Genomic DNA, 24,679 nt, shown 5'->3' with positions numbered 1-24,679 from the left:
GCAGGGGGGGGGAGGGAGGGGGTGTTGTCGGTAAACAGTGAAGTCTTTTGTGGTTAACAGCTGTTCGTAGCAAAGGCGGGGAATAATATCGACTTCGAGATGTAAACAAAAAGCCAGTAAAGAAAATGGGTATTTTTATTCGCGTAGCAAAATAGGATTTTCCCCCTGGGCGATGCTTCTTCAGTTTCCAGACCCGGTTATGGTCACGGGGGGGGGGGGGGCTTTAAGGGGGTATGGGGAGGGGGGTTCGTGGGGGTCGTCGCCCCCGAGGAGGGGAAGGGGTTAATTGTTTAAAGCCATACACGTATGAAGTAACCCCTCCTGTGTGTATTTACTATTTGTGTCTGCAGAATCGAGCTGTTAGCTCTTGGACCCCGCCTTTCTAACCGATCTATTTTTTTCCTCTATGTCAACATTCTTTTTGTAACGCGCGCGCGCACACATTACAACACATTAGTCATTAGAACACGCATCAGAGCACATTAAACATTAGTTCTAGTTATAAGAGAAGGAATATCTACCCAGGAACCACTGGAAGAGTTTGAGATTACCAGCGGGGAAGTAAGGAAGTGTTTCCTAGAGTTGGATGTGACAAAGGCTATAGGCCCGGCTGGAATCTCCCCTTGGGTACTAAAGGAAGGAGCAGAAGCACTATGCCTGCCACTCTCCATTGTGTATAACAAATTACTGGTAACAGGAGAACTGCCGAAAATTTGGAAGAAGGCAAATGTAGTCCCGATATACAAGAAGAGTGATAGACAGGAGGCCTTGAACTACAGGCCAGTGTCCCTTACTTGTATACCATGCAAGGTGATGGAGAAGAGTGTATGATATGAGTGTATGAGTGTATACTAGAACAACTGGAAGGAAAGGGAACTATCAGGGGGGGTGAAAGCGCCAAGCCATTACGACTATATAACACTGGGAAGAGGTCAGAACATCTGGAGGTTATCTTGAGGTTATCTTGAGATGATTTCGGGGCTTTAGTGTCCCCGCGGCCCGGTCCTCGACCAGGCCTCCACCCCCAGGAAGCAGCCCGTGACAGCTGACTAACACCCAGGTACCTAATTTACTGCTAGGTAACAGGGGCATAGGGTGAAAGAAACTTTGCTCATTGTTTCTCGCCGGCGCCTGGGATCGAACCCAGGACCACAGGACCACAAGTCCAGCGTGCTGTCCGCTCGGCCGACCGGCTCCCTTAAAGCAAAAGAAAGAGCGAAAGAAATTTGTAACACAATCGAATCTTCTCATTGTAGAAAAACAGCATGTCGAGGATTTGGGAATAATGATGTCCGACGATGTAGCGTTTAGGGAGCATAACCAAGCAAATATTGCGTCAGCCAGAAAAATGATAGGATGGATTACGAGAACTTTCAAATCCAGGGATCCCATCACAATGGTTGTACTCTTCAAGTCACTTGTGTTGTCCCGTCTTGAGTACTGCTCAGTACTCACTTCCCCCTTCAGAGCAGGAGAGATTGCTGAAATAGAGGGAATACGGAGAACATATACGGCACGCATAGACGAGATCCTGATAAACACCTCCAAAGGATACGTGATCAACCAGGCTGTGAGCAGTGGCGTCTAACAGCCTGGTTGACCAGACCACCAATCGGGAGGCCTGGTCAGGGATCAGACCACATGAATATTGATTCCCAGCACCATCACAGTGTACATGTAGACTACATCTCAGTCTACACATGGAAGGTAAACCGATAAAATAACAGGAAGCAGAACATACGTCAGAAGGATGTCTTGAACATCAACGATAACTTCTTTACGGGATCGTAGGCTAGAATGGCTTCTTGAGGTTATCTTGAGATGATTTTGGGGCTTTTTTAGTGTCCCCGCGGCCCGGTCCTCGACCAGGCCTCCACCCCCAGGACAGCTGACAGCTGACTAACACCCAGGTACCTATTTTACTGCTAGGTAACAGGGGCATAGGGTGAAAGAAACTCTGCCCATTGTTTCTCGCCGGCTCCTGGGATCGAACTCAGGACCACAGGATCATAAGTCCCGCGTGCTTTCCGCCCGGCCGACCGGCTCCCCAATGGCGTGGGGGGGATGGGGGATGGGGGATAGACACTAGGGTGACGTAACCAGGGACTGCCACTCGTAATATCTGTTGAGGAGGATGATAACGGAGGGATTACCCAGCGGCGGGCCGGCCATACTCCGTGGCCCCCCGGGGGAAGACCGTGGCCATGTACCCGCTCGACCATGGCCGCCGGAGCCCCAGTGGTGTCGCCACGGCTGTAAGACCAACCTCATCGCGGGCCGGAAAGGACTCGCATACCACGTGTATTCGTCGCCTTTGTGGTGTCCTAGACGGCTGAAATAACACCTGCCAGACCTAGACTAACCGGTAATTCTAACCCCCGCACATCCGGCTTCGCGGGCTTCCACACCCTGAGTCGGGCTCCTTACTGATGCAACGGCAGTTCAGCCCCTCAGCCTGTCCTCATACACCAGCCCAAGTGGACGTTAAAGCAGCTGGAACGAGCGTAGCCTCACGATGGGTTGCATAAACAATTTGACCCGTGAGGCAATTCTGAAATAGTATGGGTTCTGTGGACCTAACAACCGGGTCTGTATGTTGGCTATCTTTGTGGTGCTACGGGCTCGCCATAGCCCGTGTTACTTGGAACTTTTTGTTCCAGGTAGCGAATCTTTAACAACAACTTTGTGGTGAACGCTGTGGTTACTGAACACATTTTGAAATCCAACTTGGGTGGACGAAGATATTGTTAGCCATGGATATCTGTTGAGATTGGTACACTGACCAGACGAAACTTGTACGACGAGAATCTTCAAGAATGACCAGGTATGTTGTGTGTGACTTGGGGGGGGGGGGGGAGGAGGGGGGTGAGCAGGTATGTTGTGTTACGTACACAAAGAGCGCGGCGGAAATACATTGCTTAGCAAGCAAGAGTTTGGGGGGGGGGGGGGGGGCCCAGCGAAACGAAACGTCGGCACTTTCACTTTGTACATGGGTTTGTTTACTTCCTCTAGCCCCGTTGTAGTGACTTCCTCTTCAGTTAGCTCGCGCGCGCTCTCTCTCTCTCTCTCTCTCTCTCTCTCTCTCTCTCTCTCTCTCTCTCTCTCTCTCTCTCTCGCTCTCGCTCTCGCGCGCGTGAGCATTCCAGGGAAAACAATTTGAGGGGTTTTAACGATTCCCAATGATGTTGTTGTTTTAGGTTCAGCTACTGGGACCAAGACGTTCCAAGTAGCACGGCTATGGCGAGCCCGTAGTGGACTTACCTGTAGACTTATATACACGTTTAGATGTTTGTGTGTTTATTACCAGCTGGTGTGAGTGAAACAGCTGTGGTGGGAGACGGTCTCGGTTGTCTCTCTCTCCCTTCCCCTCTCTCTCTCCCTTCCCCCTCTCTCTTCCTGCCCCTCTATCTCCTCCTCTCCCTTCCCCTCCTCTCTCTCTCCCCCTCCCTGCCCCTTCCCCCTCCCACATACAAAATGGTGGCAGATCGTTACGGACAATTCAGAAGTTTGAGAGAATGTTGTTGGTCTGAGAGCAATGGGGTCGTGTTATTACCTGCCACTCTGCCTTAACCTCTCCCGTCTAACTATCCCTGCACCGTCTACCCGTCCCTCCCCCTGTCCCTGTCCCTTCAGGGGTCCTCGTTAATCCCTGCCTGCGAGCGGTGCTTGAGCCTTTGAGTAACGGAGCAAATACTCGTTATTATCTGGCTAACGAGGCAAGCTCGGCCATGCTCGTGCCTGGCCAGCGGCCATGTTGACCCCCCCCCCCCCCGGCGCTGACATGATGAGAGGGGGAGAGAGAGAGAGAGAGAGAGGGGTGGTGAGGGAGAGAGAGAGAGAGAGACAGAAAGGGGGGGAGAGAGGGGGAGGGACAGAGAGACGGGGAGGGAGAGAGAGAGAGAGAGAAAGGGGGGGGAAGAGAGAGAGAGAGAGAGAGAGAGAGAGAGAGAGAGAGAGAGAGAGAGAGAGAGAGAGAGAGAGAGAGAGAGAGAGAGAAGGAAGAGAGGGAGAGAGAGGGGAGTGTGGGAGTAGAAATATATGATAAATTATCTGCTAGGAAAATACAAAATTGAAACTGGTAGTAAGATTATCGCAGGAATGTCAACAGACAAGACCAGACTAGGAGTACCGACGCCGCCTCCTTGGCACGAACATTACCACAACGTTCTCTCAGCGCCCTCTGTGTCTTTGAGTACTTCGTGGCACTTCCTTGAGACTGATCAGTCTCCGGGAGTCGGTGCTGCCTCTCCAAGGTGCTAACACAATACTCGGAATTCCAGAGCAAAGGACTATCTAAGTCGAGAAGCCTTGCACTTCTATATGCTCGACTCTACCTAAAGCCAGTCTTAAAATAGGTAAATGTATCTCGAGTGAGAAATATTTAGCTTATTTTTGAATAATTCCAACTGGGGCCGTAATTAGCTTTACAGCGCTTGGGGGTCGTAGTCTTTAAGGGCCCGGGTTCGATTCCAGGTGGAGGCGGAAACATATCGGCACAGTTTATTTCACCTTGCTGCACCTGTTCACCGAGCAGTAAATAGGTGGCTGGGAGTTAGAGAGCTGCTTCCTGGGGATGTGTGTGTGTGTGTGTGTGTGTGTGTGTGTGTGTGTGTGTGTGTGTGTGTGTGTGTGTGTGTGTGTGTGTGTGTGTGTGTGTGTGTTCGAGAAATATATGTAGTGCATATATAATAGAGGAAACCAAAGTTGAATAGAAAGGCGGGGTCAAAGAGCTAAGAGCTCGATTATGCAGCCACAAATAGTAAACACACACACACACACACACACTAAAAATCACAATAACATGTGTTTTGAGAAAGTATTGGCGTGCACAGACGAGAGTTCAATCCCACGGCATTGCCTCATTATTTTTCCCTCCGACACACGCAGGCAGCACAGAGGAATGTGTGTGTGTGTGAGAGATCCTTGACCTGACGAACTCGCTGGCACCTCTCTCCCCTCCCCCGCCCCCCCCCCCCCCCCTGTGGCCACGAACAAGAGGCACCTCTTGGTTATGCACGAGGTGTAGGGGAAACCTCTAGGTGACATTCAGGCAACATTCAGGGCAACATTCAGGCAACCTTTCTGACCTTACGTAAATATCTCTAGACAAGAGCGAGCCAGTGATGGAGTGAGAGGTGATTGGGCACATCCGGGTCACGGGATGCGCCATATTGGATCAGTAGGTCTCCTGGTCTCCAGCTCCTGGCCTCCCTCCCTGTGTCTGGTGTAGCCTCGTGTACAATGCTAGGAGAAGGGGTGGTGTTGGTGTAATATATTCTTGATATGTGTGTATATCACGAAAATAAACACGTAATTAAGAATGTGACAATGTCAGACCACGGAGGAAAATGAAACAGGAATTTCCTTAAGTACTTTCGTATATTAAATACATCTTCAGAAGGAATGAAGATGTATTCCTTGTGAAGATGTATTTAATATACGAAAGTACTTAAGAAAATTCCTGTTTCATTTTCTTCCGTGGTCTGACATTGTCATATTCTTGATATATATATATATGAAAGCCCATCAAGGATTAACATCTGCAGTGATACTGTAGATAACACAAATTGTCCAGCGCGTTCCTTGCCTTTCAGTTGCCGAAATAATTAATAGTTAATAATATATTAAATAATTAATATAAATAATAATTAATAGTTAATTAATAGTTAAATAATTAATAATTAATTCTTGCATGACGCCGCGTCGTCATCATGAGGGGTTGCCAGGTGTCGGCAGTTCACCAGCACCGACATTCAGGGCCCAGTTATATATATATGATTCATGCCATATATGACCGCTCTCGTGCATGGCGTCTATATAGAGACCTGCCGTGGGTGCCTCTCTTGCCATATTTACATCACATTATCTACTGGTTGACCCGTAAATAAATAAATCTCGATAAATTATGGCAAGGTTACTTATTGGTCGTGTTAGGGCGGATGTTTTCCAGGTGGACGCGGGCGATGATTGGGTGTTCGGCCGAGCGTTCGCTATAGGCAGGTGTGAGGGCACAGAGTGGTCGCTACAGGCAGGTGTGAGGGCATAGTGGTCGCTATAGGCAGGTGTGAGGGCAGAGAGTGGTCGCTATAGGCAGGTGTGAGGGCACAGAGTGGTCGCTATAGGCAGGTGTGAGGGCACAGAGTGGTCGCTATAGGCAGGTGTGAGGGCACAGAGTGGTCGCTATAGGCAGGTGTGAGGGCACAGAGTGGTCGCTATAGGCAGGTGTGAGGGCACAGAGTGGTCGCTATAGACAGGTGTGAGGGCATAGAGTGGTCGCTATAGGCAGGTGTGAGGGCACAGAGTGGTCGCTATAGGCAGGTGTGAGGGCACAGAGTGGTCGCTATAGGCAGGTGTGAGGGCATAGTGGACGCTATAGACAGGTGTGAGGGCACAGAGTGGTCGCTATAGGCAGGTGTGAGGGCACAGAGTGGTCGCTATAGGCAGGTGTGAGGGCACAGAGTGGTCGCTATAGGCAGGTGTGAGGGCATAGAGTGGTCGCTATAGGCAGGTGTGAGGGCACAGAGTGGTCGCTATAGGCAGGTGAGAGACCGCGGGGCTTTCCCGCCCCCCTCTCCGCCCGCCCAAAATTAATTTCATGCAGTGTTGCCTAATCGCGATCCAATCCTCTTGCTGGGGTGGGGGAGAGGTGTACCCCTGGGGTATACTATGGCTCCCCATCACCCCTAGGGTATACTATGGCTCCCCATCACCCCTGGGGGTATACTATGGCTCCCCATCACCCCTGGGGGTATACTATGGCTTCCCATCACCCCTGGGGGTATACTATGGCTCCCCATCACCCCTGGGGGTATACTATGGCTCCCCATCACCCCTGCGGGTATACTATGGCTTCCCATCACCCCTGGGGGTATACTATGGCTCCCCATCACCCTTGGGGGTATACTATGGCTCCCCATCACCCCTGGGGGTATACTATGGCTCCCCATCACCCCTGGGGGTATACTATGGCTCCCCATCACCCCTGGGGGTATACTATGGCTCCCCATCACCCCTGGGGGTATACTATGGCTCCCCATCACCCCTGGGGGTATACTATGGCTCCCCATCACCCCTGGGGGTATACTCCAGCCGGCTCAGGTGTTGTGAGGTGCAAGGCTACACCCCCCCCCTCGTCCTGGGGTGGGGGTTGGGGGGGGAGCCAGGGGGGGACACACATCCGGCCCTCATCAGATAAGATTCGGTAAATCACTTGACGGACGATCTGTCTTCCGTCAAGTGACGGTGATCCCGTCTTCTCTGTGGCTTTTGACGGAATGTTTTCTTTAGTTTGTTTTGTTCCTTTTACATGTGTTTTCTGTCTGTCTGTCTGTCTGTCTGTCTGTCTGTCTGTCTGTCTGTCTGTCTGTCTGTCTGTCTGTCTGTCTGTCTGTCTGTCTGTCTGTCTCTCTGTCTGTCTCTCTGTCTGTCTCTCTGTCTCTCTGTCTCTGTCTCTGTCTCTGTCTCTGTCTCTGTCTCTGTCTCTGTCTCTCTCACTCTCTCACACACCCCCCCCCCCACACACACACACACCCCCACCACTACAGTGAGGAGTGGAGGTACTCCCCCCCCCCCCCCCCCGCCACACTAACAGGAGTAAGAGAGGTAAAAACAAAGGAGGATTAGTGGAACATTGCAGGAAGCTCTTGACGAGCTCGAGGAGTGGGCAGACGTGGTTGCTAAATGTCAACACCAACAAGTGCAAGGTAATAACGGTGGGAAAGGGAGATAGAAGACTTAAAGGAATCTACACCGTGAGAGGAATGCAACTTGAGGAATCTGAAAGAAATAAGGACATTCCAGCACACGCAACGGAAGCACATATAATTAGGATAATATAGGTAATATAATTGTAGTTGGCAATAATATAAAAGAGAAATGCTGTTGACCAGACCACACACTAGAAATTGAAGGGACGACGACGTTTCGGTCCGTCCTGGACCATTCTCAAGTCGATTGTCAATTTCTAGTGTGTGGTCTGGTCAACATACTTCAGCCACGTTATTGTGACTCATCGCCTGCAAGAGAAATGCTCTTAAAAACCTAAACAAGGTGCTTGACGGTAATGAACATACCTTATAGAAGGTCAATACTATACTATGCAGCTATAGTATACAGCCGGTCGGCCGAGCGGACAGCACGCTGGACTTGTGATCCTGTGGTCCCGGTTTCGATCCCGGGCACCGGCGAGAAACAGTGGGCAGAGTTTCTTTCACCCTATGCCCCTGTTACCAAGCAGTAAAATAGGTACCTGGGTGTTAGTCAGCTGTCACGGGCTGCTTCCTGGGGATGGAGGGCTGGTCGAGGACCGGGCCGCGGGGACACTAAACAGCTCCGAAATCATCTCAAGATAACCTCAAGAAGATAACACCAGCATGGAGCCCCCACTATACGAGGTTGATAGCATCAGTAAGCCCGTGCTAACTACCCACGCTGAAGACCACACTGCAAATACAGAGGTGCACCTCAACTGACGATTCATATTAGCTAGAAGGAAAGGTTTGGCCATTTTGAGGGAGTTGCGCCATCTGAAGCAGAGTGAAAACCATTAGGGAGACATATTTACGTCCTGTGGCTGGTCCGGGGAGACTCCGCCCTCTCTAAATTATGGTGTTTCTCTCCTTCTGGGAACCTCTCGTGTAAAGAGCCTTCTTGGCTTCCACCTGCACTAACAAACTTTGTTTTTTTGGAGAATTATAAAATAATAATTTTTTATGAAACGAGGCTTGAGATTTGATCCGTCCCTGCGACCCGCGAGGCTTCAAGTTGCTGTTGCACAGCGCCTCTAACACGGTTGTTATCAGGGGGGGGGGTTATACAGTGAAACTTGGTTATTTGAACCAGCCTGATACTTGCTTACCGTCGAACAGACCCCCCCAACCACTCCCTGACAGAACAAACAGCCGACCTCGGTAGCCACACTCCCGCTACCGTCGATCGACCAGCAATGGAAACTGTACTGCTTGCAATTATTTGGGAGATCACCGTGGTTAGTGTCTGGCTCTGGGAGAGGGGTTCAGTGTCAACTTTATTTCCGGGGTAAGGTTCACACTGCCTAGTTGTCGTGAGTACACAGCCGCACTCAGCCGCTGTGACTCCCCGCATTCTCCTTACTGTGGGATGATTTCTCAATCCCTCTTAGTTGTAGTCCACGATCACCCAAATTATAGTCGTGTCTTTCTCTCTCTAGCCAGGAAGCCTCACCAGGACAAGAGCAAAATCCAGCTAACAAACATAACGTTTAATACATAAGAACATACACAATATACATACGGGAATAGTTATAAAACAATGCAACCTACCAACTACCAACTCCCTACAGTGTGGGAAGTTACCAGTTGGTAGTAGTTGACTGCTACCAACTGATAACACTCCAATATCGCCTCATGTCTCCAACCTATAACTGTATCAAGCTGTTGCTTAAACTTCAGCCTACAACCTTCTGCTCCCTTCACTGCTTTAGGCTACAATACAGGACATATAAAATATTCACATATTTCCTACTCTACAAAAAGCATCAATCTCTCACTTTGCACTGTGCCTTTCATGCCAGAACGCAATCAAGCACTCCCTTAAACATCAACGTGTCCGTAAGATCCTCTGTTCCATTACTCGAGGTTCCCCTAGTACAATCATCAATCTGGGTCATCAAAATATCACGTAAGGTCCTCCTACAGTTCCTGCAGTTCCTCCAATCAGCTGCACATGAAGTCATCCTTAAATGTCAGTGACGCTCCTCCACCACTTCACACAAGATCCGTGTAACTCCCCACAATCCTTGAAGGTTCACTGTGTCACTGGAGTTCCACTCCTCAACTCGAATTCTTGTACCACCTTGCAGTTCAGCTGATACTCCTCCTCCGGTACGAAGTTCTCTCACTAACTTCTCCCACACAAACGTTGCAGTTCTCCCACACAAACCTGCAAATCCATCATCATGCCATAATAAATGTTTTCCCCAACAAAACATAATTAAATATATTCACAGAAAATAAAACTCCTCCATCTCTTTAAATACTAATGCGTTGCCACGATGGTCCTCCCCCATCTTGGACGAGTCCACACTGGGAACATGTCTTGACGCGACGCTAGGGGGTCTGCCCCTCAGTCAGCACTTGACCTTCGGCAAGGGAGGATGTACCACTCCCTCTATCATGGTCTCTTATCTCTAACCGTTTATTTTAGCTCACTTCCACAATAAAAATGTATATGGTACATGCATAAACACTTGCCATGATCGCTGGGCACATGATCAAGCACAGGCAACTATTATAACAACTGCTACATGAGCTTACCGCAGAATTCGTAGCTCAGGGGCGGTCAACTCTGGCCCTCCAAGATGCGTCCTTTAAGACGTCCAACAAAGTTTCTTTAAGACTGCCTCACAGCTCTTCTGCTCCTGACTTGAGTACACAGAGTCGCCCAGCAGGCTCCACAACAGAAACACCTGATTGACTTGAAGATAGAGTTCCAGAAAGGCGCGACCAACGCACACTTCCAGGTTCCCTCAATTTATCAAAAACATAGAAGAAATGGTGTACGAAGTTCCCTTACAGCTTCTTTACACTTGACATCAAGTAGCCTTCACTTCAGCTCTAACACAGGACTCTCTACCCTTCCTTCTCCCGGGAGATCACGATGTACAGACCATCTCTGACGACTGCTGTAACTCAAGTGAAGTCACGACTTCCTGCTAGCGCCACTTCACGTTTCCAAAGTTTCTACATCTCATTTCATGTCACTTATTTAAATGTTCATCCTCTGCTCATATTTTTAAATTATTCACTGACGTTTTTTATATATTTAATATATATACATCTTTCCTCTGACCTCTCAATCAGGTCCGGAAGGCAGAATAACTCTCACAAAGGTAGACTCGTTCCCACCCAGGCTACATGGGGTCATAACAGAGTGAAATGGCAGAGCTCTTGATTATGTTCTAGCATGGCAGTGGCCTTCAGGCGCACAGAGAGAGGCGACTGACAACGTTGGACCAATTTGTCCACAACCATTACCCTCTCATTTATAATAAACATAATCTGTTATTATTGTGGTAGGGATAGCTGCGAGGATTTTATCCAAAACATTGTTATAACTGTCTTATTTGATTGCAGGCACACGGCGATCGAGGAGGAGGGCGATGGCCCCGCGCGCGGTGAGCTGGACATGGCAGCTGGCAAGCGCCATCAGCACCCTCCTGCGTCCTTCCGCGAAGAGCTGGCCACTCACGACCCTGGCTACTTCAGGAAGGACTCGAGGACGCCTGAAGAACGCTCCACCAACCATGCCGTTGTTGAGGTGCGTCCCGCCGGAACTTCCTACAACAGTGTGCACTTAGCAAGCTCCTGCTCCAGTGCTACTGGTAGCGACGCATGTGTAGCGGGACCCCGAACGAACGCTACTCTAAATAGCGGCACATGCTTGCCCAGTGGATCCAACGATGCGGACAGACTAACAGACAACACTTATGCCAAAGAAACTACTGCCAATAGCTCTGGGGGTATAGATGGCAGCACGTGCCATAGTCCTCATCGAAGTAGAGAAGCGTGCTCATCGACGATTTTGAAGACTTCCGCCACGACTGCCACCATTCCTGGAGGCATCAACACCTGTAGCAGACTAGACATGTGTGGCAGGCCTAACGCATGCAGCTCCCTCAACACATCTAGTAGCCCAAATATAAGCAGAACGTTAGATACGACTGGTAGCCCCAATACATGTATCACGCTAGACACGTCAAGTAGCCCCAATACATGCAGCACACTGGACACATCAAGTAGCCCCAATACATGCAGTGTGCTAGACACAAGTAGCCCTAATACATGCAACATCCTGGACACGTCAAGTAGTCCCAATACATGCAACACGCCAGACATATCAAGTAGCCCCAATACATGCAGCACGCTAGACACAACAAGTAGCCCCAACACCAGCAGCACACTGGAGACGTCGTGTAGCTCGAGCAGCGGCAGGACGCTGGACATCACAGGTAGCTCCAGCACAGCCCAAACTCTCGACACACCTGCCAGCCCTGGCACGGCGATGCCCAGTAGTGTGAACACTCCAGGCGTTCAGAATTGTGTTCCTAAACCTTCCATACATGGTCAGCCGGGCGCTGATAGTAGTAGAGGCGAGTGCAGAGCTACCGATAAGATAAGCACTGATAACCTAGCTGAGTCAACAGCTAGACTGCATATCGGCGGATGTGGTGATGGAGGCAGCCAGTCTGTGAGAGGCAGTGAGGGAGGGATTACGATAGTCACCGAGACTCCCAAAACAGTGACTGAGAAGAAGGAAGTGATAGGGGTTAGTACAGTGCCGGGGATAGGAGACTCTGTGCCAGAAAGTGACTTCCCGACCACCATAGCCATACCGACGCCGACTAGTGCCGGCTGGAGCTTCATGGAACACAAACCTAGTCGTAGTGTGTGCGAGGAACTTCGCCAGTTGTCCCGAGTCAACTCCCTGGTAGAAAGAGGGTCACTAGCCAATATCCGCTCAAACTCCGTCGACGAGAACGGCCCATATGCGTCGGGTCGCAGCTCTGGGGCCGGGACTGGCGTGTCCTCGCGTCGCGGGACCCATATTGCTAAGCTCATACAGTCCAAAAGTATGAACATGGGGGACAGACCCATCTACCCAAACGTGCCGTTCTCACCGTACGGTTCGCCGTGCTCCTCTCCAAGATTAAGACGTCGTCCGCTCAAAGAGTCTCGCTGCGTGAGCATTGAGAAGAATGGGGAATATGTGCAGCTCAACCAGTACAAGCTCAAGGAGGCCATTGGCCAGGTGAGTACATTCTCCCACACAGTATCAACAGCTTATAGTCACTTTTGGCTTTGTAACTGGGTTGTTTCGTTCTACTATGTGTCATGGGCTGCTGATCATGCCTTCCACATGTGTAGGGTGGGGTCCACATGTGTAGGGTGGGGTCCACATGTGTAGGGTGGGGTCTATATGTGTAGGGTGGGGTCCACATGTGTAGGGTGGGGTCTATATGTGTAGGGTGGGGTCTATATGTGTAGGGTGGGGTCTATATGTGTAGGGTGGGGTCCACGTGTGTAGGGTGGGGTCCACGTGTGTAGGGTGGGGTCCACGTGTGTAGGGTGGGGTCTATATGTGTAGGGTGGGGTCCACATGTGTAGGGTGGGGTCCACATGTGTAGGGTGGGGTCCACATGTGTAGGGTGGGGTCCACATGTGTAGGGTGGGGTCTATATGTGTAGGGTGGGGTCTATATGTGTAGGGTGGGGTCTATATGTGTAGGGTGGGGTCCACGTGTGTAGGGTGGGGTCCACGTGTGTAGGGTGGGGTCCACGTGTGTAGGGTGGGGTCTATATGTGTAGGGTGGGGTCCACATGTGTAGGGTGGGGTCCACATGTGTAGGGTGGGGTCCACGTGTGTAGGGTGGGGTCCACGTGTGTAGGGTGGGGTCCACGTGTGTAGGGTGGGGTCCACGTGTGTAGGGTGGGGTCCACGTGTGTAGGGTGGGGTCCACGTGTGTAGGGTGGGGTCCACATGTGTAGGGTGGGGTACACGTGTACAGTGGGGTCAACATGGATACAGCCTTCCTATAGTGATCTCATAAAGCCATGCATGGGTTGACCTGCACTTCTTATACTCCTCAAGCTCAGCCTGGAGCCAGGCTTGATTTATCATAACTTGGTCCAACAGGGTATTGCTTGGAGCGGCCCGCAGGCTCACATATCCACTACAACCCGGTGGGTCCGGCACTTCTTGCAGAAACCTATCTAATTGGACTGACAATATTTCTAATGCTTACTAATGAACAGCCGATGACCTCTGTAACTATGGCACCTCTGTTAGTTTCCGGTTTGATTCTGCATTTCCTTCCCTATATTTTTCATTCCAGTATGTTGTTATTTTACTGTGCAAATTTGGGACTTGGCCTTCCACTATCTTGAGGTTATCTTGAGATGATTTCGGGGCTTTTAGTGTCCCCGCGGCCCGGTCCTCGACCAGGCCTCCACCCCCAGGAAGCAGCCCGTGACAGCTGACTAACACCCAGGTACCTATTTTACTGCTAGGTAACAGGAGCATAGGGTGAAAGAAACCTCTGCCCGCTCGCTGTTTCGAGCGGGCAGAGTTTCTTCCTTCATTGTTTCTCGCCGGCGCCTGGGATCGAACCCAGGTCCACAGGATCACAAGTCCAGCGTGCTGTCCGCTCGGCCGACCGGCTCCTATGGAAGTATCCACTTTCCAGTATCTTCCATGTATATATTATTTGATACCTCTCCTCGTCTCCTTTCCAAAGAGTACATATTGAGAACTTTGAGACGGTCCCAATAATTTAAGTGTTTCATCGCGTCGATGCGTGCCGTATATGTTCTCTGTATCCCCTCTTAATTCAGAAATCTCTCTCTCTTGCTCTGAAGGGGGAAGTGAGTTCCAGGCAGAACTCAAGACAGAACAGTACCAGCGATTTGAGTAGTGTTAACATCTTTTACGTGTTGCTTTCCTTCTACCAGAAGATCCGATGGTGTTTTGAACTCTGTATTTCGTTTAATTTTTAAATTTTGGCCATACTTAAATACCTGGAACTTATCGCTGTTAAACATCATGTTTTTTTCCGTCGCCCAATAGAAGTCTTCATTAATTTGGGCTGGTAGTTCTTTGTCAGTCTTCTACAGACGTAATTTTCAGGATGATTTTATGTTGTCATCTGGAAAGGGATGACACGAAGTTGTGACAAGTGTTTTTGTATGTATCTGATGTGAGAATGAGAAAAGGCAGTGGTGCAAGGACTGTGCTCTGGGGTACAGAGCAGTGGTGCAAGGACTGTGCTCTGGGGTACAGAGCAGTGGTGCAAGGACTGTGCTCTGGGGTACAGAGCAGTGGTGCCAGGACTGTGCCCTGGGGTACAGAGCTTTTCACTGCGCTTGGCTTGACTTTTTATTTGATCGACTGTTACTTTTTGCATTCTTTTTGACAAAATTTTAAATCCATTTCTGTATTTTACTGTCCCCGCCTGAATATACTACTACCGTGTCTACTCACCTAGTTGTGCTTGCGGGGGTTGAGCTCTGGCTCTTTGGTCCCGCCTCTCAACTGTCAATCAACAGGTGTACAGGTTCCTGAGCCTACTGGGCTCTATCATATCTACACTTGAAACTGTGTATGGAGTCAGCCTCCACCACATCACTGCCTAATGCATTCCATCCATTAACTACTCTGACACTGAAAAAGTTCTTTATAACATCCCTGTGGCTCATGTGGGTACTCAGTTTCCACCTGTGTCCCCTTGTTCGCGTACCACTAGTGTTGAATAGTTTATCCTTGTTTACTCGGTCGATTCCCCTGAGGATTTTGTAGGTTGGGATCATGTCTCCCCTTACTCTTCTGTCTTCCAGTGTCGTAATGTGCATTTCCCGCAGCCTTTCCTCGTAACTCATGCCTCTTAGTTCTGGGACTAGTCTAGCGGCATACCTTTGGACTTTTTCCAGCTTCGTCTTGTGCTTGACAAGGTACGGGCTCCATGCTGGGGCCGCATACTCCAGGATTGGTCTTGTGTGTGTGCGTGTGCGTGTGCGTGCGTGTGCGTGTGCGTGTGCGTGTGCGTGTGTGTGTGTGTGTGTGTGTGTGTGTGTGTGTGTGTGTGTGTGTGTGTGTGTAAGAGAAGGCAAGTTTCACCACCTGCTGGTGTAGACAGCGCTGCAGCAGCACCTTCAGTATGCTGTACTATCATCTTTAATTCCCGGCGAAGCGCTCTTGGTCAGCACCACCTGCTGCTGCTGCTCCTGCTGCTGCTCCTGCTGCTGCTCCTGCTGCTGCTCCTGCTACTGCTGCTCCAGCTGCTGCTGCTGCTGCTCCTGCTCCAGCTGCTGCTGCTGCTTGACGTCAACACGGTACCCTTCCTCCCAGCCCGCGCCACACTCAACTGTTCCACTCAAGTCTTCTATTCAGTTGTTCCAATTGCTTGTTCCATCAAATTGGTTCACACTTGCCACTCTTACTGGTTCCACCCAATTGTTCAACTCTCGCTTGTTTCACAGTGGCCGTGTTCCCTCTGGTGTTCACCTCACACCTCGCTTCACTCACCAGCTTTACCTGTCATATCCTCCATCTGTCCGGCCTCATGAACACTGGTCAAATGCTCCGTAGTCCAGCCGCCAAGCTTGTTTAGGAATGAGAAAGACTTGACACCATCCAATTGTTACCGTCTCCTGGCGGTAAGTTCGCGCCAGAGTTCGCGCCAAAATGTAAGCGATGCAGCGACGCTAGATTCCCCGGATGTGGAGGGACAAGATAATTGGCTGCATGGGAGTAGTGAGATTAGCCAATGGAGTAGTGATGTGAGATCACGTGATCGCTGGACAGCTCCTGAATGGTGCTTCCCAGGCAGGCGGGAACACGCCGTATTGCCTTTTTTTAGAACAAAATCAGAACAGATTTTGCAAGTTGCCGTGCAAGTGAGGAGATGTCGGGAGCCACAGCCTCAAGTATTAGAGTTGGGCAGGAAGACCACAGTGGCCGCTTCGCAGCTTAAGCCTCCATTAGCTGGACGTTGTTTCTAGGACCAGTCGTGGCCAGTGGAGATCAGCAGTGGGAATGACAAGACGAGCTGTGAGCTACAGCTTGGTGCCTTCTGGCGTGTATGTGTCCCCTCACATGATAGTGAGGGAGTCCAGTCTCCCCCTCACTCGGGTTATGATGTAAACACCTCATGAAATCTTTCATTAGAGTTCCTCACATACCTCATTATCACTCTCTGTGAGAGCTCCCCCCTCCCCCTTATTTCCTCAATCTGGGAACATGGACTTTTTTCCCCTTATGTGACTATAAAACAGCTTTGGTTGTTCCTTAGTCTTTGAAGAGGTCATTTTTAAATTACCTCTGAGCTGTTCTCGTAACTCGAGTGCTTCTCCCTCCCGTGGTGGTGGTGCTCCCTCGTGATGGGGGTCTGGCATTCATTGTGGTTGAGAAGGGAGGTCTGTGTTCTCCAACATGAGTCCCCGCCTCGTCTTGCAAGGCTGACTGTCAATATTGCATGATGGATGCACGGACGTCAACATTATCTTCCCGCCAAACACACACCGAAACTACGACGTTGGTACAACGTTCGAACAAGTTTTAACACCTCCTAACCAGTTATAACAACCAATATAGCAAGTTGTAACAACGTTCTAATACGTCATAAACACGTTAAGCCAAGCTGTAACAACTTTATTACAAGTTGTAACAAGCGGAAAATAGAGACAGTTTCGGTTTGTGTTTCCAGGGTTTGTCTCAATATGGGAGTGAACCTTTTTTTTTTTTTTTAACTAGTCCGCTGTTTTTTCCTGCTGTTTAGAGTCGTTATTTTTCGATGTATATACATGTTGTTTCATTGACAATATACTAATGATAATTCATTTGACGGGGGACAGGAAGCCAGTGTATATATATATACTTTAGTCTTGAGTCGATGTCCCCCTTAAAAGGTGGAACTACTGACCCTCCCCAGGATTAATTGCTAGGTGAACAAAGCCATTGCGTGAAAGGGAACGTGCCCAACCACTTCGGTCTCGGCCGGGAATCGAACTCTGGCATTGCCGATTGTGATTCGAAAACGAATCCTGGGGTTTTGACAGAAGCATTTTGGCCCGTCCTCATCAACACCAGCCCGTCCTCATCACCACCAGCCCGTCCTCATCAACACCAGCCCGTCCTCATCACCACCAGCCCGTCCTCATCACCACCAGCCCGTCCTCATCAACACCAGCCCGTCCTCATCACCACCAGCCCGTCCTCATCACCACCAGCCCGTCCTCATCAACACCAGCCCGTCCTCATCAACACCAGCCCGTCCTCATCACCACCAGCCCGTCCTCATCACCACCAGCCCGTCCTCATCACCACCAGCCCGTCCTCATCACCACCAGCCCGTCCTCATCAACACCAGCCCGTCCTCATCACCACCAGCCCGTCCTCATCAACACCAGCCCGTCCTCATCATGGGAAGTGATCAGTGTGGGGGATGATGTAGGGGTGTTGGGGGTGTGTGGGGTGTGTTGGGGTGTGTGGGAGTGGGGGTATTGCACATCTGTGGATCAAGATAACCTTGAGAGACAGTTACAGGATCAAGTACCATCCCAGAACCAGTCATTACAGGAGGCCATTAAGACGTCCTGCTTAACTAGCTCTTGGTGGGGATGAAGGAGGGTGTTGGTGGTGGCAGGTAATAAGTGATGGTGACAGGAGCCTCCATCACCATCACCACCACCATCACCACCATTCCTGCCCTCCACCGTGGTGCCCACTGGCCATGGAAGCAAAGAGCTTTTTACTCCCGAGCCTGAGGTCAGGCTCCTCTCGTCATAACTTGATCTAAAGGACTGTTGCTTGGGGCGTCCCACAGGCCCACATAGCCAGTACCGTCCCAGGCGCCGGCGAGAAACAATGGGCAGAGTTTCTGTCACCCTATGCCCCTGTTACCTAGCAGTAAAATAGGTACCTGGGTGTTAGTCAGCTGTCACGGGCTGCTTCCTGGGGGTAGAGGCCTGGTCGAGGACCGGGCCGCGGGGTCACTAAAAGCCCCGAAATCATCTCAAGATAACCTCAAGTACAATCACGATTGTATTGGACATGTGGCCGTAATTGTCGGGACTGGCACATTTGGTGCTAATTCCGGCACTTCCTGCAGGCTCTGGTGTGATTGATGCTTGAACACGTTCACGTTTGTTCAAGCAATATGTTGTGTATATGTTTGGTGAACATTGAAGAGTCGTGTTCAGAGTGTTCTCTGGTTATATTCACCTGTTCTTCTACAATTGGTGGGAGTTCTTGTACCTTAAGGGGGGCCTGACAGCTGAGTGGATAGCGCTCCGGATTCGTAGTCGTGAGGTTCCGGGTTCGATCCCCCGGTGAAGGCGGAAACAAATAGGCAAGAGTTTCTTTTACCCTGATGCGCCTGTTCACCTAGCAGTAAATAGGTACCTGGGAGTTAGCTGCTATGTGCTGCTTCCTGGGGAATGTGTAACAAAAAGGAGGACCGGGCCGCGGGGACGCTAAGGTCCGAAATCATCTCAAGATAACCTCAAGATAGATCCTGCAGATCCTGCAATTGCAGGTGGTGTGTTATGGCCACTTTGGTTGCTTTAATCTGTGCTATTCGTCATTTTAGTTGCAATTTGTTCAGCTCCATTTGCAGCGTCGTTCCCTAGTATTCCTACATGACTCGGGGCCCCGCTGACGGGGCGCTCCACGACCTTCGAGCGTTTGCTTTACCGCTGCACTATTTGTGCTCAGATGGATGTTGCACAAAGCACTCTTTGTTGCAAAGGTTCATTGCCAGGTGTCTGATCTGTGTGCACGATAAGGTGTTATCCAGGTTCAGCAAGACTGTGTTCTCAACACTTGTCAATAACTATCATCACTATCCTTTCAGGTCACAAACAAACAAAATATCACAGCCAAAGATGTCGATGATATGCTTGAAAATTTGAGTTACGTTAGTACTATAGAAATTGTTCCCGAGAGACTGATAATACCTCTTGAAGAAACAAAGAAATAATCGGATTAACTAACCCTCTCCTGTTACTCATCATTGTAGAGATGAATATAGAAGGATGCTCATCATCTGAGAGCTTGGCGCACCTCACCCGTCTGTACACCTGGAGACACAACCATCTGCAGATAGGAAATGTTATTGTTGAGAGATTTGAATGGGTCTGAGTTGGCGAACGTTGGTACTTTTGCTACTGTGATGTGGGACTCTACTGTCAGCCAGGGCCACTCCCTAGTGCCAGCCAGGGCCACTACCTAGTGCCAGCCAGGGCCACTACCTAGTGCCAGCCAGGGCCACTACCTAGTGCCAGCCAGGGCCACTACCTAGTGCCAGCCAGGGCCAATCCCTAGTGCCAGCCAGGGCCACTCCCTAGTGCCAGCCAGGGCCACTCCCTAGTGCCAGCCAGGGCCACTCCTTACTACCAGCCAGGGCCACTCCCTAGTGCCAGCCAGGGCCACTCCTTACTACCAGCCAGGGCCACTCCTTACTACCAGCCAGGGCCAATCACTCGTGCCAGCCAGGGCCACTCCTTACTACCAGCCAGGGCCAATCACTCGTGCCAGCCAGGGCCACTCCTTACTACCAGCCAGGGCCAATCACTCGTGCCAGCCAGGGCCACTCCTTACTACCAGCCAGGGCCAATCACTCGTGCCAGCCAGGGCCACTCCTTACTACCAGCCAGGGCCAATCACTCGTGCCAGTCAGAATTAGCAGAGTAATTACCTTCGTCTCCAGGGAAAGAAGTGGAGAACTTTGATATACGTGTCTTTATGAGTGTGGCTGAGGGGATGGGGGGGGGGATTGGCTGCTGGTAGGGGGTGTGGGGGGCCGTGTTGGGGGTTGTGGGGGTGACCGAGACGGGGTGTGGGGGGGGATGCAGGGGATCTCCCGCTACGGTTGTGCTTGCTCTGGTGTCTCCAGAGGTCATGGCCTCCGTCAAAGTGGGTCTAACACGTGGATGGCTCTGAGTGGTTCGTGTGGCCTTATTGATGCTCACCAATTGGTTGTCAGAGTGACAATATGGGCGAGTGGTCTTTGGCTGCGGTATTGGACACTCCCGCTTGAGGGTCGAGTGTGGGATACCACTCTCTTGCCTCACAAAGGTAGCCCTTGGCAGTTGGGTCGTTTAGGCTCAAGACAAATGGCTAAAAGTTATAATTCGTGTTGAGTACTCCCGTCGACCGAGCGGACAGCACGCTGGACTTGTGATCCTGTGGTCCCGGGTTCGATCCCGGGCGCCGGCGAGAAACAATGGGCAGAGTTTCTTTCACCCTATGCCCCCTGTTACCTAGCAGTAAAATAGGTACCTGGGTGTTAGTCAGCTGTCACGGACTGCTTCCTGGGGGTGGAGGCCTGGTCGAGGACCGGGCCGCGGGGACACTAAAGCCCCGAAATCATCTCAAGATAACCTCCTAGGGTGTGGTAGACTAACATACTAATAATACGCATGTATTAGGGTGGTTGGTGTATGTATACAGGGTGTTGGTGCATGTTTAGTAAATGTCTGCAGTGTAATTTAGAGTTCACAGTGTGTACACTGTGGTGGAAGTGTTGAGGAGAGTGTTTAGCGTGTAGGGCTTGTGCTACACGCCTCTGGCTGGGTGTATAGTGTGTGGGTGTTGATACCTGTGTCAGCTGTGTGGCCTTATAACCTCCGTGCGTGTTTGGGTGGTATGGAGTAGTGTAGGTGTAGCCTGAGGTGGGGGGTGGTATCCACAGGTGGGTGGTGCGTTGTTAACACCTTACCTGTTACCTCCACCTCCACCTTCCCTTCCTCCCGGGTCTCATTATCTCCTGAGTTATTCATTCAACATTTTTTGTTCTTCTGTATTGCTTATCTATGTCTCGGTTCTTTGTTCAGTCTGTTGTTGCTGTACCTCGTCTGCTGGAGCTGTCCCCCTCCCCTCCCTCGTCTGCTGGAGCTGACCCCCCTCCCTCCCTCGTCTGCCGGAGCTGTCCCCTCCCCTCCCTCGTCTGCCGGAGCTGTCCCCCCCCCTCCCTCGTCTGCCGGAGCTGTCCCCCCCCCCTCCCTCGTCTGCCGGAGCTGACCCCCCTCCCTCCCTCGTCTGCCGGAGCTCCCCCCCCCCCCTCCCTCGTCTGCCGGAGCTGACCCCCCCTCCCTCCCTCGTCTGCCGGAGCTGTCCCCCCCCCTCCCTCGTCTGCCGGAGCTGTCCCCCCCCTCCCTCGTCTGCCGGAGCTGTCCCCCCCCCCTCCCTCGTCTGCTGGAGCTGTCCCCCCCCCTCCCTCGTCTTCCAGAACTGCCCCCCCTCGTCTTCCAGAACTGCCAGGCGGCAGGGAACGTGGCCCCCCTACCCCCTTATAACCCCCCCCCCTACCCCCGCCCCCCAGCGCTGAGAAAAGTTTGGTGGGAACAGTTTTCCAATACGCCGCTCCGGAAGGAACCCATCATCTTGCCCTTTTTCCTTATAGTTAGGATAGATATAGCGGCTCCCAGGCGAGGCTATATAGGCCCCTGGCAGGGCTCCTGGGCCGGTCAACGGGCAACTCGTGCCTCAAACACAGCCCTGATTTATTCGGCCGTTGCTTTTAAAATTTCAAAAGAGTTTACTGTAGGTTGTCAGCTGATTGTGTTTGAAGTTTTATGGGAAGGTGCTTCACTCGCTTCCTGGGTTCGAAGCTTACGCTTTTATCTTATATATATCTTTCTCTTGTTTTCTCTTACGATCCCTTTCTTATTCCTATTATTACTTTATTGCACCTTATCTTCCGTACCTGTTGCCTTGATTTTTCTTCCTATAAGATTACCTTATCATATAATAATTTATATTTTTGAAAATTCCGTTTTCTATTGACCTGAATTTACATCGGTCTAGTGGTCTCCATGGGGGCAGGAAGCCTGCAGTTTGCCAAAGGTCCTCCCATTGTTCCAGGATAGGCGCTGGGTTATGAGGACGGGGTGAAAGAGCGATGCTCAACCACTTGGACCAACGGGGTATCGAACTCCGACCCTGCAAGAAGCGAAGCTCTATATCGTCCACTCCAAGGATCGTTATCTATGCGGCTCCGGTCTCTGACCAGGCCTCCTAGTCTGGTCAGTCAGGCTGTTAGGCGCCGCTGCTCGTAGACTGACGTACGAGTCACAGCCTGGTTGATCAGAAAGCATGTGGAAGTGTTCATAAAGTTCTCTTTGAACTATGTCTCTGGGAAAGCGCCAAGCCATTACGACTATATAGCACTGGGAAGGGGGTCAGGATAAGGATTTGGGATGGGACGGGGGAAAAGGAATGGTGCCCAACCACTTGGTGGACGGTCGGGGATTGAACGCCGACCTGCATGAAGCGAGACCGTCGCTCTACCGTCCACCCCAAGTGGTTGGGCGTTCTGGGGAGGAGAAAGGGTGAAAAGTGTTGGAGGGACACGGAGGGTAGTGTTGGAGGGACGCGGAGGGTAGTGTTGGAGGGACCCGGAGGGTAGTGTTGGAGGGACCCGGAGGACAGTGTTGGAGGGACCCGGAGGACAGTGTTGGAGGGACGCGGAGGGTAGTGTTGGAGGGACGCGGAGGGTAGTGTTGGAGGGACGCGGAGGGTAGTGTTGGAGGGACCCGGAGGGTAGTGTTGGAGGGACCCGGAGGGTAGTGTTGGAGGGACCCAGAGGACAGTGTTGGAGGGACCCGGAGGACAGTGTTGGAGGGACCCGGAGGACAGTGTTGGAGGGACGCGGAGGACAGTGTTGGAGGGACGCGGAGGGTAGTGTTGGAGGGACGCGGAGGGTAGTGTTGGAGGGACCCGGAGGGTAGTGTTGGAGGGACCCGGAGGGTAGTGTTGGAGGGACCCGGAGGGTAGTGTTGGAGGGACCCGGAGGGTAGTGTTGGAGGGACCCGGAGGACAGTGTTGGAGGGACCCGGAGGACAGTGTTGGAGGGACCCGGAGGACAGTGTTGGAGGGACCCGGAGGACAGTGTTGGAGGGACCCGGAGGACAGTGTTGGAGGGACCCGGAGGACAGTGTTGGAGGGACCCGGAGGACAGTGTTGGAGGGACCCGGAGGACAGTGTTGGAGGGACCCGGAGGACAGTGTTGGAGGGACCCGGAGGACAGTGTTGGAGGGACCCGGAGGACAGTGTTGGAGGGACCCGGAGGACAGTGTTGGAGGGACCCGGAGGACAGTGTTGGAGGGACCCGGAGGACAGTGTTGGAGGGACCCGGAGGACAGTGTTGGAGGGACCCGGAGGACAGTGTTGGAGGGACCCGGAGGACAGTGTTGGAGGGACCCGGAGGACAGTGTTGGAGGGACCCGGAGGACAGTGTTGGAGGGACCCGGAGGACAGTGTTGGAGGGACCCGGAGGACAGTGTTGGAGGGACCCGGAGGACAGTGTTGGAGGGACCCGGAGGACAGTGTTGGAGGGACCCGGAGGACAGTGTTGGAGGGACCCGGAGGACAGTGTTGGAGGGACCCGGAGGACAGTGTTGGAGGGACCCGGAGGACAGTGTTGGAGGGACCCGGAGGACAGTGTTGGAGGGACCCGGAGGACAGTGTTGGAGGGACGCGGAGGACAGTGTTGGAGGGACGCGGAGGACAGTGTTGGAGGGACGCGGAGGACAGTGTTGGAGGGACCCGGAGGACAGTGTTGGAGGGACCCGGAGGACAGTGTTGGAGGGACCCGGAGGACAGTGTTGGAGGGACGCGGAGGACAGTGTTGGAGAGAGGAAGCAGGTGTGTGGGAGGGTGGCTGGCGCCCTCCAGATGGCGGCCTATAAGCCTCCCACCAGCTGTGTTCAGTCTTGGTGAGCTATAAGCCTACACTCTCCCCCCCCCCACCCCACCCCCACCCCCTGTCACGTGGGGGGGTGGGGGTGTATTTTGTGTGCTCACCTAGCTGTGCTTACGGGGGTTGAGCTCTGGCTCTTTGGTCCTGCCTCTCAACTATCAATCAACTGATGTACAGGTTCCTGAGCCTATTGGGCTCTATCATATCTACACTTGAAACTGTGTATGGAGTCGGCCTCCACCACATCACTGCCTAATGCATTCCATTTGTCCACTCTCTGACACTAAAAAAGTTTTTTCTAACATCTCTATGGTTCATTTGGGCACTCAATTTCCACCTGTGTACCCTAGTGAGTGTGCCCCTTGTGTTAAATAGTCTGTCTTTATCTACCCTGTCAATTCCTCTGAGAATCTTGTATGTGATGATCATGTCCCCCCTAACTCTTCTG

The 24,679-nt window shown here is 51.6% G+C and overlaps 1 protein-coding gene across 14 annotated transcripts in view; it reads left to right on the top strand.

Moving 5' to 3' along the window:
• LOC123769529 (uncharacterized) overlaps positions 1–24,679 on the top strand; it is a 193,761-nt gene that overhangs the window by 129,329 nt on the left and 39,753 nt on the right. For 12 of the 14 annotated variants that reach the window (XM_069308704.1, XM_069308705.1, XM_069308707.1 and 9 more), the window contains one exon: positions 11,112–12,786. In XM_069308704.1, coding sequence (XP_069164805.1) covers positions 11,112–12,786 — 1,675 coding nt within the window. Of the gene's footprint in view, positions 1–2,193; positions 2,825–11,111; positions 12,787–24,679 lie in introns of those variants that run through there. The other 2 variants (XM_045760742.2, XM_069308715.1) reach the window with 2 other exon arrangements.

This window comes from Procambarus clarkii, chromosome 63 (genome assembly GCF_040958095.1).
Source record: "Procambarus clarkii isolate CNS0578487 chromosome 63, FALCON_Pclarkii_2.0, whole genome shotgun sequence".
Classification (NCBI taxonomy): Eukaryota; Metazoa; Arthropoda; class Malacostraca; order Decapoda; family Cambaridae; genus Procambarus; species Procambarus clarkii.
This window is presented reverse-complemented; position numbering and strand designations above follow the sequence as displayed.